General features: G+C 35.7%; 1 protein-coding gene across 2 annotated transcripts in view; it reads left to right on the top strand.

Moving 5' to 3' along the window:
• LOC108711380 (protein unc-13 homolog C) overlaps positions 1 to 16424 on the top strand; it is a 240663-nt gene that overhangs the window by 105982 nt on the left and 118257 nt on the right. For both annotated transcript variants that reach the window (XM_018253063.2, XM_041586773.1), the window contains exons 12-15: positions 59 to 174; positions 2151 to 2314; positions 13865 to 14015; positions 15090 to 15158. In XM_018253063.2, coding sequence (XP_018108552.1) covers positions 59 to 174; positions 2151 to 2314; positions 13865 to 14015; positions 15090 to 15158 — 500 coding nt within the window. The remainder of the gene's footprint in view (positions 1 to 58; positions 175 to 2150; positions 2315 to 13864; positions 14016 to 15089; positions 15159 to 16424) is intronic.

Below are 16424 nucleotides of genomic sequence, written 5' to 3'. Positions count from 1 at the left end.
TGTTTGTTGTCTTGAAAGATACATTTATAACATTGCTGTGACTGACATTGTATTTCAGAAAAAAGGACAGATAAATCAGCTGTCTCGGGTGCAATAAGACTGAAAATAAATGTTGAGATCAAGGGAGAAGAGAATGTGCCCCCTTACCATGTGCAGTACACATGTTTACATGAGGTAAGTCGAATTACATGGAAGAGTTTGCAACTTGTCCAAAACAAGCAAGAGAACATTGTGCTGTGTAAAAGACTACTATACATTCATTCATTCAGATACCATATAGGTGAAGTTCCAGTTGCCCAAAATCAGCTTTATTCTGTGTGTATGTGCACCACAATTGAGGACATTTTATTGCCCTTCATTGCAGTCTAATTTTGTCCTGAAATGTAAACATTTGAATGAACTCAGATTAAAGAGGTGATTCACCTTTAGGTTAACTTTTAATATCCTATGGAACAGCCAATTCTAAGCAGCTTTTCAATCGGTCTTCATTATTTCTTTTTTATATAGTTTTTTTAATTATATTTTTTCTTCTGACTCTTTCCAGCTTTCAAATAAGGGTCACTGACCCCCTCAAAAAAACAAATGCTCTGTAAGCCTACAAATTATTATTAACATTATTTTTATTGCCATTCTTTCTATTTAGAACCTCTCCAATTCACATTTTAGTCCCTTATTCAAATCAATGTATAGTTGGCAATGGCAAACAATAATCAGGGGGGAAAGGTCTGTTTTGCACAAGTTCTAATCAATTTAAAAAAAATGGTGAGCAAGGGGTATGCTGCTCCGTAATTTACCTAAATTAATGCATGAGGCCAATACATATCTTTTCCAGACTGAAAAGACCTGGCCAATTGCAGGCTTTTTATCACTTTTGTTCACTGCGTGGGCATAGTGAAAGACTCCTTTGAACTTCTCACAGAATTCCCTGGGCTCAAACCATCCCCTAATAATAACACATAAATTATATCACATTCATATCAATTCTTTCGATAACAGAAAACCACTTTAGAATGAATGCTTATTTACTTAGTATAGCAGCAGAAATGAACCTCATTGTAGTATGCAGCTTGCATAGAAGAAAAAATGACCTTGTGCAAAAGGCATAAATGTTATTTACATGCAAATATTTTTCACAACTCTCAGCTCTCCTAGCTATTTTTCTATTCAATTATATTTCTAGGCAAAAACAAAAAAACAACAACCAACCAAACAGCAGGCTGCATTTACTGGCCACTAGTGATGAGTCAATCTGTCCCTTTTTGCCAGAAATTTGCGAAACTGCGAAAAATTTGCGTAACGGTGAAAGATTCGCCAAACACATTCAAGTCAATGGGCGTCACTTTTTGTAAATTTGTAAAAAAAAGTTTCTTGCTCCAAATGCATTAAAGTCCATGGGCATTTTTTCTTTTTTGTCTCTGCAGCATTTTTGTCTGAGAGACTTTTTTGTTGCGGCAAATTATTCAGTGAATCCTTGGCTGGTAGAAAAAATTCTATTCTTTAACATATGTAAACATTAACAGAAATATAGAATGCCGCCTACCATGTGGCAGGGCTATTTTCAACATTTGCAAGAGCCCTGTTTTCATTAAGGACCTTTTATCAAGTTATACTGTAAGTTAATTTACTTTTTTGGTTGTAAAAAATTGGGCTTGCCCATTCTGAACCCTTGAGCATACAACTTTTTATCCTAAGCCTACTCTCACAAAAAAGCCTTACTCCTTGACTTCTTTACTCCACCTGTATCTTCTCACTCATATTGATTTACCTTGCACTATCCTTAGCAGTCAACCATTTTTCACATATTTCTTCCTGTATGCACCAACTATTAGTACAGTTAATATAGGACCATATGTAGAATTATAGTTAGTTATATATATTCATTTTATTTGTGTTTTAATGTTTCGTTTATGAATACTTGTATTTTATCCTCATTATTAACTAATTCATCAATATTGCAGTTTGACTGCTAAATATCCTATTTATCTGCCTTAATATTTGCTTTCATTTCATAAAAATGTATACTGGAAGTCAGATCCATAACAACCCATGGGGGTAAAAACATGAACAGAAGAAACAAAAAGTAAATGTACACACACAGATCAGGCACTATAGTGTTCTCCCTAATTATCTAAAACATTATTCACCTACAGAACTTATTTAATCACCTGACAGAAGTTCAGAATAATGGCATTGTTAAGATTCCTGAGGTGAAGGGAGATGAAGCCTGGAAGGTTTATTTTGATGATGCTTCACAGGAAATAGTTGATGAATTTGCCATGCGCTATGGAATTGAGTCAATTTATCAAGCTATGACGTAAGTACACTATGTGAAATCAATCAATTACAATTAAAGAAAGAAACTTACATATGAAAAATAAATGAAGAGAGCAAAATTAACTATTTTCATAATACATTATTTTACGGTATGCATTCATTTTAAACAAGTGCAAATTGTATTAAATCTATTATTTATTGATTTATAGATTTTATGAATGCATTACTGCTTCTTTTCAATTGCAGGGCTTTTTCAGCTTTGTAGGCCAATTCCCACTGCAACATCCTTCATTTGTTACAAAAAAATTATTTTGAAATTGTTTGAAAAATGTTTCATCGATGGAAGGTAAATGACAACAGATGAAATAATAAGAATTCACTTTCTTCAGGATAAAATTCTGAAATATACTGTAGCACATGTAGAGGCATATTTATCACACTTTGAATTTTCAAGTTATTTCCAAAGACCTTGAAAAAAAAAGTGAAATCTCAATTGTGCACTTATTTATGAAAAACTCAAATTTCAAAAACGCAAGGAAAATGCAATGTGAAAAACAATTGAATACATTGAAATCACATTCTACATATAGTTTTGATTTGGCAAAAGTTTTAGCTCTTTTTAAAATAGCTTGAATTTTGGAAATAAACCTACTTACATAAACCTTCAACATAAACTTGTCAACTTGTAGCTGGCAATTTTTACATACGAGTTTCAGAGTTGTTTGTGAGGAGATAATCTTGAATAATCAAGATATTGGGACTTAAGACAATATACTATACAATACTGTTTATACTTTGCAAAAAACTCAACTTGCAGTAAAACCTGAATTCAAATATTGATTAATCTGCCCCATAGACTGCATTTGACTACCAAAATAGTTTGCATAGCTATACTAACATCTCCTGTGTTTGGAATAAAGGCTTGACTAGCTATGCTATTTCAATTTAAAAGTAAAACAGAATTAAAAAAAAAATGCTAATTCAATTGAATTGAACAGCTACAAATTTCACAAAAAATGGACTCTGTAGCTTGCCTGACTCTGGTGATCTTTTATCATGATGAAGTCTAGGGTAATGCTAAAATTCTGTAGCTTTTGCCATTCTTTAGTTGATTTTGAAAGGCCCAGTTCTAGGGCAAACTCACAGCTCAGCCCATTAGATAACAAACGGTGACATCAAAGACACTTTCTGGCAAATGATACAGGAAGTCATACTTCTATCATACATTTGCTAGTTGTGACCAACATTGTGCTACACTAGTGATGGACACACCAGTAAATCTGTTAGACTTTCTAGTGATGGCATCACAGGAACCTTTGTTGGCAAAGCATAATGTAAGAAATTGGTGTTAGTCCTTAAAGAAACAAGGACAAATAATGCAAGAAAAAGAGGTAACTTGTAGTACTGCTGCACAGTCTATGTTTGTTGGCCTTTGTCTTCATTCAATTTTTGTAACATAGTAACATAGTAACATAGTAAGTAAGGTTGAAAAAAGACACATGTCCATCGAGTTGATCCTTTTTTTTTTAATAACTACCTATCTGCCAGTTGATCCAGAGGAAGGAAAAAAAACCATCTGAAGACTCTCCAATTTGCCTCAGAGGGGGAAAAATTCCTTCCTGACTCCAAAATGGCAATCGGACTAGTCCCCGGATCAACTTGGACTATGAGCTATTTCCGATAACCCTGTATTCCCTCACTTGCTAAAAAGCCATCCAACCCCTTCTTAAAGCTATCTAATGTATCAGCCTGTACAACTGATTCAGGGAGAGAATTCCACATCTTCACAGCTCTCATTGTAAAAAAAACCCTTCCGAATATTTAGGCGGAACCTCTTTTCTTCTAATCGGAATGGGTGACCTCGTGTCAGCTGGAAAGACCTACTGGTAAATAAAGCATTAGAGAGATTATTATATGATCCCCTTATATATTTATACATAGTCATCATATCACCCCTTAAGTGCCTCTTCTCCAGCGTGAACATCCCCAATTTGGCCAGTCTTTCCTCATAGCTAAGATTTTCCATACCTTTTACCAGCTTAGTTGCCCTTCTCTGTACCCTCTCTAATACAATAATGTCCTGTTTGAGTGATGGAGACCAAAACGGTATGGCATATTCTAGATGGGGCCTTACAAGTGCTCTATACAGTGGAAGAATGACCCCCTCCTCCCTTGACTCTATGCCCCTTTTAATACAGCTCAAGACCTTATTTGCCCTTGATGCTGCCGACTGGCATTGCTTGCTACAGCCAAGTTTATCATCTACAAGAACTCCAAGGTCCTTTTCCATAATGGATTTGCCTAGTGCAGTCCCATTAAGGGTATAAGTGGCTTGGATATTTTTACATCCCAGGTGCATGACCTTACATTTATCAACATTGAATCTCATTTGCCACTTAGCTGTCCAGATTGCCAGTTTGTCGAGATCCTGTTGCAAGGATGCCACATCCTGGATGGAATTAATTGGGCTGGATAATTTTGTGTCATCTGCAAACACCAATACATTACTTACAACACCCTCCCCTAAGTCATTAATGAACAAGTTAAATAAAAGTGGGCCCAATACTGAGCCCTGGGGGACCCCACTAAGAACCTTACTCCAAGTAGAGAATGTCCCATTAACAACCACCCTCTGTGTTCTGCACATGGCTTAATTTCTCTCTGTGGTGGTGGGGGTTGTTGTTTTATATGCATTTCTTGAAAGTTACTTTTTTGTTACGGCCCAACAGTTAAGTGTCTCTGTAAAATAAATAATTTAAAAAATCATGTAAAAACTGGAGTTATGTGCAACTGCTTCTACACATTGTTCTATACCATTTTTCACACCAGAAATTCTATGTTTTTTGCATTGAGTTAAATGCATTATGACAGGTCTGAGCTCATTTGAACTAATAGTGGAAGTTCGGGTGTTATTTTGGTGTTAAAGAAAACACACACCTTTATAAATACTCTGATTAGCACTTAAATGGATACTTTCCATGATTGCAACAGCATACGTTTGTGGTCTTGGACTATTTGCAATTATGCTAATTTTGCGATTTCAGATAATAGATCCTATCCCTATACTATGAGTTTTTCATGAAGGGTGGCACCCAGGCAAACAGAACATATGAAATGCAAGTATCTAGTCAAGAGACAAGTAGTTGAATGTTAGCTGGATTGCAATTGTTGGCCATTTTTGTTTTTCTAAGCATAGACGGCAATAGAATTTACATGAAATCTTATAACATGAAAATGTGTTTAAAGCATAAAAAGCCTACAGCAATCAAGCTATAATTACAATGATTAAAAGCATGGAGTGTGGCTGTATGAATAAATGAAAAGTACTTCAGTATAACCAAGCACACTTGACATAACACATCTTTATAAATCTATTTGCATTTATAAAACCTGGATGAGCTGTGCTGATGATACTGACTAATAATAACATTACGAACTTGAAAAACAGTTCTGTTTTTTTTTCTTCTCTGCATACCAATTAAAAGAATAACGAAGACTCGTTTCTGACTACACCTCACTACAATATATTCTAGACCAAGGTCTGTTGGGAACTGTTTACACATTAAGCTCAAGAGATTCTAATTGTAGCAGTCTGACTTGGTGTTATTTGCTCCCCTAAGAATTAATAATGCACATGATATTTATAATGTATTTTTTATTTCTAAATTATACTGTTTACACTGCAAATAATTCACTCTACAATATAAAATTCCATTCCTAAACCTACATGAGTATTTGTTTTTTAGTTGTAATATTGCTGTGTAGGCAGCCATCTCGGGTCATTTTGCCTGGTCATGTGCGTTCAGAAAGAGCCAGCTCTTTAGGATGGAACTGCTTTCTTGCAGGCTGTTTTTTCTCCTACTCAATGTAACTGAATGTGTCACAGTGGGACTTGGACTTTACTATTGAGTGCTGTTTTTAAATCTACCAGGCAGCTGTTATCTTGTGCTAGGGAGCTGCTATCTGGTTACCTTCCCATTGTTCTGTTGTTAAGCTGCTATGGGGGAAAGGGAGGGTGATATCACTCCAACTTGCAGTACAGCAGTAAAGAGTGACTGAAGTTTATCAGAGCACAAGTCACATGATTTGGGACAGCTGGGAAACTGACAATATGTCTAGCCCCATGTCAGATTTCAAAATTAAATATTAAAAAAATCTGTTTGCTCTTTTGAGAAACAAATTTCAGTGCAGAAGTCTGCTGGAGCAGCACTATTAACTGATGTGTTTTGATATAAACATTTTTTCCCATGAAAGTATCCCTTTAAGTGTGCGATATATGTATTTAAAAATCACCACATAAATGGTCTTTTGAGGTCCTAAGGAACAAGTGATTTGTAAATAATAATGATTGAAGTAACTCTATATGGATCTTTTTTGGTTCATTGCTTTTTCAAGTGATAAATATCACCCATGGGCACCGCCACCAGTGAATATACTGGGGTGGTGTTAAAACGTGTGATTAAGTGTTCAATCTACTTATTTATTTAAAACTTGCTCCTAGAGCCTTGTTAAATTAACCCCAATACTGTATGTTATAAGCATTTTTGTAATTGTTTATGCAGGAATTGTTGGGTTCTGCCATTAAATGTGTGTGATTTACTTGCATAACATCTATAAAAAATTGCAAAAGTAAAGTGATTACATATATTCAGCAAGTAACTAAAAATGTAGCTTTAGAAAACCTCCATAAAATCCCACCCAAAGTCTCCTAAATTTGATTATAATGATAATGTGTGTACAGCGGCTTTAAGGGATCCCCAGTTTATCTAAGTAACATCACACATTGTACCTACATGTACTTGCTGTGCCGTTGCCACCATCCCTGTAGCTGTGTAGTTTGCATTATTCTGTACAAATTTATATTATTTTTAGATAAGTGAGATTTACTCACTTTTAAAATTGGGTGGATTTTTATTGCATGTGTTGAAGTTAGTGGGTATATATTTGAGTGGCTGATGATCATGTAGAAATTCTAAAGTATTTGTACTGTAAATATAAATATTTTGATTAGTATGACAGACTGTACTATACATTTCACTTTTTGGCCCCAGTTTATTCCATGGCCTTTTATCTGCCGTCCAAACTTTTTTTTTGGCTCCTGTTCTATATTTTATTAGCATGACTAGTATCATGTTCACAGTTGTGGCACCAATATTTCCTATGCCACATAGTCCTATATTCCTGGATGTAACTGCTCTTTCTTCACATTATTATGATTATTTACATCTGAGCCTTCACTTGGTATGCTGTCATAATATTTGAATAAATCATTGGCAAAGTAAACTGTACTTCATTGTGTTCAGATGCCACTAATCAGTGCTCTTTCCTATACGCATCTTAATTTTGTAATCCATCTAACAGTCTTCCAGAGGGACAACATATCGATAACAAGGCCTTGCCTCAAAATAAGATCACACTGTCCTTTGTAAATATGCAGCATCTTGCTAGAGCCACAACTTAATTAAAGTGACTGTCATATGAAATTTCCCCATAATTTCCCATTTATTGCTAGTTTCCCCTTCCTGATATTATGCCATTCTATAGTCAACGTATTACAACAGCTAGTGCATTTTATACATTGCATATGAAATCTGCAAATGCATATTTTTAAAATGCATATGAAATCAATAAAATGTAGTTAGTTACAGCCTTAGTTACATATGCATACAAGTGATCCATTATACCTTTTTGCCAGGTTGTAAATAGTGAGTGGAACCCACCAAACATCACCACTTTAATGTCCTGAAAGACATTTTAAAATATGTAAACCCGTGTTACAATGCATGCAAATATGTAGCAGATAATAAAGCATAAAAAATCCATAAAACCGGGGACTGAGTTTTGCCTTTTACATAACATTTTACACCAATTTTCATGGCAGAAATTCTTTGCTGCCTGATTTTGTCCAGTTGACTTTGATGCATGGTGGTGTAAATTTTTTTAGAATACTAGAATGGATTACTGCTATGAAGTTCATGTGTAATAATTACAAAGGAGCTATATAAATCTAGCAACCATTTTACACCGCATAGGAGGTGGAAAATATTCTATATAGCTTTATACACATGCCATGGTAAACAGCAATATTGCAAGACTGCAAAAAGCATGCAATTGGCCAGTTTTGCAACAAATTACATTTTTATCTCCTTTATTCTACATTTTTTGTACAAATTATTAGTTAGCTGACATTGAAAATCTTTTTCTTACATTATAATCTTTTATTTACCTGTTTCCTGGATACTCTGAAAGATAATCGGCACTAAGAAAAGTAACATGAGAGAAGGCTTTATAATATTTTTTAATGATAAAGCTATTTCACTGAGGTGGGTGCCAAAGTTTTAGCCGCCCTGCAGTGAAAGTAATTGGTAATTTTCTTTCCCACTCTGATGCTGCATCAGCTTTTATTGTAACTGGTCTTCGTTGAATTTTTGCTTAATTATTTTGGGAGTTAAACTGTGAAATAAGCTTTCCTAGGGTGTTTAAAAGAGGAAGGAAAGGGCCCACCCCTGAAACGTTCTGTTCCTTTTGTTTCACACAGTGAACATGGGGGCAAGTTCCCACTTTGCAGAATATCCATGTGCCAGCTTTTTATTCTTTTCTCGATACCTGTAGGGGTGTAGCACAGGTAACTATCTAAGGGAAGGCCATGTGTGTGTATGTGAGCTTTGTTTCCAGTTGCTATACTTTTTGTCACAGACACAAGTGCTTTATTTATTAGTGGACTGTGACCTAGTAAGGAACCACATAATGCCGGTTTTCTTTGGGTCAGCCATTTTGCACTATGATTATAACTTGAAATTACTTTTACATATATGGGACCTGCTTTCCAGAATGCTCAGGGTCTGGGGATTTTCCAGATAATGGATATTTCTGTAATTTGGATTTTCATACCTTATGGCTACAAGAAAATCATGTAATCATTAAATAAACCCAATAGGCTGATTTTACTTCAAATAAGTATTACTTATATCTTAGTTTGGATCAAGTACAAGGTACTGTTTTATTATTACAAGAAAGAGGAAATCATTTTTTTTAAACTTTGGATTATTTGGATATAATGCAGTCTATGGGAGATGGCCTTTCCATAATTCGAAGCTTTTTGGTAAATGGATCCCATAACTGTACCAACAGAGGGTATGTTTTATATACAGTGCAGCATGGTGACTTGAGTTGACCAGTGAAGATTTGCTACAGTAATAGTTACAGTAGGTAAAAACAATAATAAGTAATGTACCAGCCTTTACACAGTTACAGAGTTGTAAATTCAAGGATTTGCCTGTTGATGAACACTACATAATATATTTTAACTTGTTTTTTATTAAAAAAGTTATAACCAATAACTTTCTGCTGTTGCTTGCTGTGGATTTTCTGCTATGATGTGTTGCCTAATGAAAAAAACAATATCATTTTTGAATGGTGAACTGCCCCTTTAATGATTAAAATGGGATATTAAATGTAACACACGTATATCATACAAATAAAATAAAAGGAAAATCAACTTTCCGTTTTAGGCACAGCAGAATGCTTTCATACTTGTAGTATCAATGTTTTGGATAATATATTGCTTAACATGTATTAAAGTTGACAAAAGCATTATTAAGTAAAGTGTAGTACCTTGTTAGCAAGGCAATATAGTATCAAAAGAGTAAGGAATGTTTATGATGAAAAGATGTACATTAAATGCAAAACAACTCATTTCTCATCTGTTGATTTTAATTCATTTGAATCAAGTTTGTACCACTTCCGCTTCCATTCCCATATCCATACGTTTCTTTTTTGCACTTTACAAGATCTGTGTCTAGAATTTTGTATAATTAATACATTTAACCTTGCTTTTATGTGCTTGAAGAAGGGACAGTATTATTCTGGATGCTCACAATCAGTAGCTACTTGGCAAATTAAAGATTTCATAACAATGATTTACTTTTTAGAGTTATAACTACTAACATAATTCATCATCAAGTGTTTATACGGTAATATGTACAGAGTGATGTGCACAACCTTATTGTGTTTTCCTATTCATTATCACTTAATGTGTATCTGGCACAACCATTCACTTCCATTGGGCTGGCACTAACCAAGCACAAAAGGAGATCTAGTCACACTAGGCACTCTTTTTTTTTACCTGTGGATAAAATGTATTTTTCTTCATGGTATATAGTCATTTATACCTTTATTAAAAGAGAAGGAAAGGTTAAAACTAAGTAAGCTGTATTAGAAAGGTCTATATAAATATACCAGTAAACCCTCAAAGTAGTGCTGCTCTGAATCCTCTGTCAAATGAAACACAGCATTTCTTTCCTTCTATTGTGTACACATGGGCTTCTGTATCAGACTTCCTTCTTTCAGCTTAAAGGGATACTGTCATGGGAAAAAAACATTTTTTTCAAAATGAATCAGTTAATAGTGCTGCTCCAGCAGAATTCTGCACTGAAATCCATTTCTCAAAAGAGCAAACAGATTTTTTTATATTCAATTTTGAAATCTGACATGGGGCTAGACATATTGTCAATTTCCCAGCTGCCCCAAGTCATGTGACTTGTGCTCTGATAAACTTCAATCACTCTTTACTGCTGTACTGCAAGTTGGAGTGATATCACCCCCTCCCTTTCCCCCCCCCAGCAGCCAAACAAAAGAACAATGGGAAGGTAACCAGATAACAGCTCCCTAACACTAGGGATGTAGCGAACTGTTCGCCGGCGAACTAGTTCGCGCGAACTTCGACTGTTCGCGTCCGCCGCAAGTTCGCGAACGTCGCGCGACGTTCGCCAATAGGCGTTCGCGTCAAAATCGGTCGCCCATTCGACCATTCGATCGCTAAAATCGAACGATTTTCGTTCGATTCGAACGAAAATCGTTCGATCGAACGATTAAAATCCTTCGATCGTTCGAATCGAACGATTTTCGGATGATCGAAGTTCGCGAACAGTTCGCGAACAGTTCGCAAATTTTGCCGGTGTTCGCGAACGGCGTTCGCGAACACATCGGCGGCGGTTCGCTACATCCCTACCTAACACAAGATAACAGCTGCCTGGTAGATCTAAGAACAGCACTCAATAGTAAAAACCCATGTCCCACTGAGACACATTCAGTTACATTGAAAAGGAAAAACAGCAGCCTGCCAAAAAGCATTTCTCTCCTAAAGTGCAGGCACAAGTCACATGACCAGGGGCAGCTGGGAAATTGACAAAATGTCTAGCCCCATGTCAGATTTCAAAATTGAATATAAAAAAATCTGTTTGCTCTTTTGAGAAATGGATTTCAGTGCAGAATTTTGCTGGAGCAGCACTATTAATGGATTCATTTTGAAAAATGTTTTTTTCCCATGACAGTATCCCTTTAAACCTCCAGGGCAGGGGTTGCGCATGCTCAGTTTGCTCCTCTCCTCCCCTCCCCTCCCTTCTGTAATCTGAGTGAGCAGGGAGAGACTCAGGCAGTAAGTGATGTCACACCAAGCTAATATGCCAGCTGCTACCCTAAACCAAACAGAGAGAGCTTCTAGAGCTGTTAACTCAGATATGGTAAATCATTCTACAGAATAAATATAGTTTTATAGCTTGCACCATTGTGGCTAATCTATTGGTCGCTTTCCTTCTTAAGGAGTGTTGTATCTCAAGAGGCAAGATTTTTTTTACGCAACTTGACCTATTGTATGAGTTAAGGGCAGCAGTGAGAATGGATGAGGGTTGCCTTTGCTAACTAATATTTTCCCCATCAACCTAAGGGTAAAAAAACCTCTGCAAATATGGCCAGTCATACAATATAGAGTCAATGCTAAAAAAAAAACAAGAGCAAGGGTGATTGTTTATATACTCTTGGTCATTTATTGTAAAATATCAAATGAGCTGTAGCACATATTAACATAATTCATCCTCCTTGGGCATCTCCCTATGTACTGTCTGAGCTCTGTGAATGTCTCAATAAATACCTGAAAATGATAGAGCAGCTCCTTCACATTTACTGCTAAGAAGTATTAAACGATTCAGTTGCTTACAGCTTGAGGGGATAGAAAAACATTCATCATATTTAAATGCAGAGGAAGATACATGATCTTACACAATGGCTAAATAAATAAATAAAACTCCAGCTCTGGGAACATTGTTTGTCAACTTTTTGACATTTATCAAGCGATGGCATTTCAATTGGATGAATCCATGAGGGCAGGCAATTTGAAAAGAAATATAACAGTGTTGGACACATTGTGCTTCCCTGGTGCAAATGCAATGTATTGCATTCATTAATCGCTTATTTATTTACTGCAACAACTGCAGCTGTGCCTTTTCCATCTGATTTTTTGCCCTTTCATTATTTAATACATTTTGAAATATTAAAGGACTAATTATGCAAACCCTTTTTTTTTATATAAGTGAAAAATTGTTTTAGAGCTGACACTATTATTACTATTTTAAGATGTGCAAACAGAGTGTCTTGGGATCCAAATTCATTGCAGCTTAAAGTAAATCAGTTAAATCCTCATGGCAGTGTTTGACAAAAACAGAATATTTATTTATAAGGAATTCTGAGTTAGACTTGTGATATATGCATTCTACTGTTATATATGTACATACTAATAGATATCTGCAGGGTAGAAACAGAGCAAAGTATGCTGGTAACCTCATTCTAAATGTCCCTGAAGATCAACACTTTCTCTTAGCCTTTTTCTTTTGGTTTATATGCACTGTTTGTTTGTTTGTTTGTTTTCTGTCGATGTGTGGTCTAGGAATGGCTTTAAATCCCCCCCCCCCAGCTTGATAATTAGTCTGGTTACAATATATATATATCTATATATATATATATATATATATATATATATATATATATATATATATATATATATATATATATATATATATATATATATAAAACTCTGTTAGAGGCTAAGGGGACAAGGCAACCAAATTCTATACTGGCACTAGGTCTAGGGCTAGTTAGTATGTTGGAATGGTACCCCTATGTTTAACAGCAGAAATGCATTCATAAAGTAATTATAATAGATACAAGTTGATTGCTAAACGATGCATTTACCAAAATTATCCGACATATAATCAACCACAGAATTTCACCTAACTGTCTCAAACAACAAGGATTGAAGGAAAAACCTGTTATTGTTTTTTGATCATGTCGTCATATGCAGGTTTGGGACCTGTTATCCAGAATGCTTGGGACCTGGGATTTTCCGGATAAGGGTCTTTCTGTAAACTGGATCTCCATACCTTAAATCTGCTAAAAAAAAGAATTAAAACATTAAATAAACCCAATCGGATTATTTTGCCTCCAGTAAGGATAATTATATCTTAGTTTGGGTTAAGTACAAGGTACTGTGTAATTATTACAGAGAAAAAGTAAATAATTCTTAAAAAGTAGAATTAGAGTCTATGGGAGATGGCCATGCCACAATTTGGAGCTTTTTGGATAACAGGCTTCCGGATAATGGATCCCATACCTCAACTAAGGACAACGACACACTATTTCATCAGTATTTATAGCATCCATAAATATCCAATCAAAAAAAGTGTACAATTTAATTAGAAAATGCATATGGCTGATTGATATAATATAATTTTCACTACTTTCTATGTTTTCACTATAGGCACTTTTCCTGTCTGTCTTCCAAGTACATGTGTCCTGGTGTTCCTGCTGTCATGAGTACCTTACTAGCAAATATCAATGCTTTTTATGCTCACACAACAGCTACAACAAACGTGTCTGCTTCTGATCGTTTTGCTGCAACAAATTTTGGTGTAAGTTGCATCTCATCAGCTGGCTTTTGCTACACATATATTAAATACGTGAGATGATGGCAATGTATACTTTATTGCAAAGTTTTGGACAAACTACTATTATCTCTAATCATCTAGAATGTTTAATGCAGAGCTGTTTCTATCCCTGCACAAACTGACATGGTTTTCAGAGCCCGAGGGCCTAGGAGATAAAAAGGCTACCTAATATCGGGAGATGCTGACATAGGGATACTTCTCAGTTCAGCATTCACAGTGTTGGCTCCCTCGGCAACTGCTTGACATTTTGAAAACTGGCATTAATTAAAGCATAGATTCCTGTGTATATGCTTAAGCATGTAGCTATTTTGCAATTGCACAAGCAAAAAATATATTATCTACCAAAAATTGATAGACATGATTTTTAGTTAATGTTTTAATGTTTATGCTATTGCTAACTATTTATGCTATTGCTAACTATTTTTGTAAAGATTTAACCACATTTAGACATGTCTTTAGCCTGAAATGTCTTTATCCACCAGTATAAACTTTGTAGTTTTCTAATACTTCCATTAAACATGGATATATGAAATTTACTGAGCTTGCGGAGTTCCTTAAAAATCAAAGAAAAGTAACTCTGAAAATTGCTAGGTTTAAGCATTAGCCTGTCGTGCATCAACATTATTTGGGCGCCCATTGTCTTTAATGCGGGCGTCAAAATTGAAGCGGGTGTCAAAATTCGCCCATCACTTCTGCACAGTTTTATCTGTAAAATTTACCCATCACTTAAAAGGCCAACCGTGCTTCTTTCTTTACATTGTGCCCTATAACCATGCATGCTTATATGAATAATGTTCATACTGTTATATTTTGAGGAGGGGATATATGCAGTATAAATTTTATGTTTTGGATGGGGGAGATGTGCCCAATTTATATCCATGGTAGGAAAATGTAGGATTTACACAACCTTTTTCAGTGTTTGTATTAACCCCTTTATTTCATTTTAACATAAAATCCAATTAAAATGTATGAAGGATTTATGCGGAATGAGATCATGCATTAACAATACTATCAATTGAAACGTATATGCTTTTGCAGAGAGAACGCTTTATAAAGTTGTTGGATCAGCTGCACAACTCCTTAAGAATTGATCTATCAAAATACAGGGTAAGTAAACATCATTTAACATGACAAATCACCGACTCATGATCATGCCATTAATTTAAATTTTTTATATAAATATTATAAAACTAAAGATATTAGGTAAGTTACAATATAATACACATTAACAAACATAAAGGTTTGGGGAAATAAAAGAGCACTATTGCAATGTGCAATGCTAAGAGCAGTGAGAACAATCATATAATGTATAGCAAGTCTAAGGACATAATACATTTACGTTTCCTCATGTGTATAATAGCTGCAAGATAAGTAGCAAAACAAACTAAAATCAAAGATAAGCTTGAAGAATGGTTTCTCTGGACTTAAGGTATGCTTTGGTAGTGTAGGTATTAACAACTGCCCTCTCTCCTTATGGGCTGTTTCTTCCATAATTGCAGCAGAACAAGAGGGTTTGCTCCCTCTGCCATAGTGCCTGATGCATTCAAATGAATGCAAATTCGAATGTGTGGTAGAGATGTCGCGAACTGTTCGCCGGCGAACTTGTTCGCGCGAACATCGGCTGTTCGCGCTCGCCGGAAGTTCGCGAACGTCGCGCGACGTTCGCCATTTTGGGTTCGCCATTGTTGGCGCTTTTTTTTGCCCTCTCACCCCAGACCAGCAGGTACATGGCAGCCAATCAGGAAGCTCTCCCCTGGACCACTCCCCTTCCCTATAAAAACCGAAGCCCTGCAGCGTTTTTTCACTCTGCCTGTGTGTGCTGAAGAGATAGTGTAGGGAGAGAGCTGCTGCCTGTTAGTGATTTCAGGGACAGTTGAAAGTTTGCTGGCTAGTAATCGTTTTGATACTGCTCTGTTATTGGAGGGACAGAAGTCTGCAGGGGTTTGAGGGACATTTAAGCTTAGGTAGCTTTGCTGGCTAGTAATCTACCTTCTACTGCAGTGCTCTGTATGTAGCTGCAGTGGGCAGCTGTCCTGCTTCTGATCTCATCTGCTGACTGCTGCAATAACAGTAGTCCTTGTAAGGACTGCTTTTATTTATTTTTTTGTTGTTTTACTACTACTACTACTACTACTACTATAAGAGCCCAGTGCTATTAGTCTAGCAGTGTTGGGGAGTGGGACTGGTGTGCTAATCTGCTGCTCCTAGTAGTTCAGCAGCACCAACTTTAATTTTTTTTTTTTTAATATTCATTTTTTTTTTATTTTACTTTTTTTTATTTTACTACCGCTGTAGTAGTGTATAAGTTGACCTTTTAGGCATTATTTGCCCTGTAGGCATTATTTGCACACTGTTTTCTTCAACCCGCCATCG

Source organism: Xenopus laevis, chromosome 3L (assembly GCF_017654675.1).
Source record: "Xenopus laevis strain J_2021 chromosome 3L, Xenopus_laevis_v10.1, whole genome shotgun sequence".
NCBI lineage: Eukaryota > Metazoa > Chordata > Amphibia > Anura > Pipidae > Xenopus > Xenopus laevis.
The sequence above is the reverse complement of the archived record's forward strand: the minus strand, read 5'-3'. Positions and strand labels throughout refer to the sequence as shown.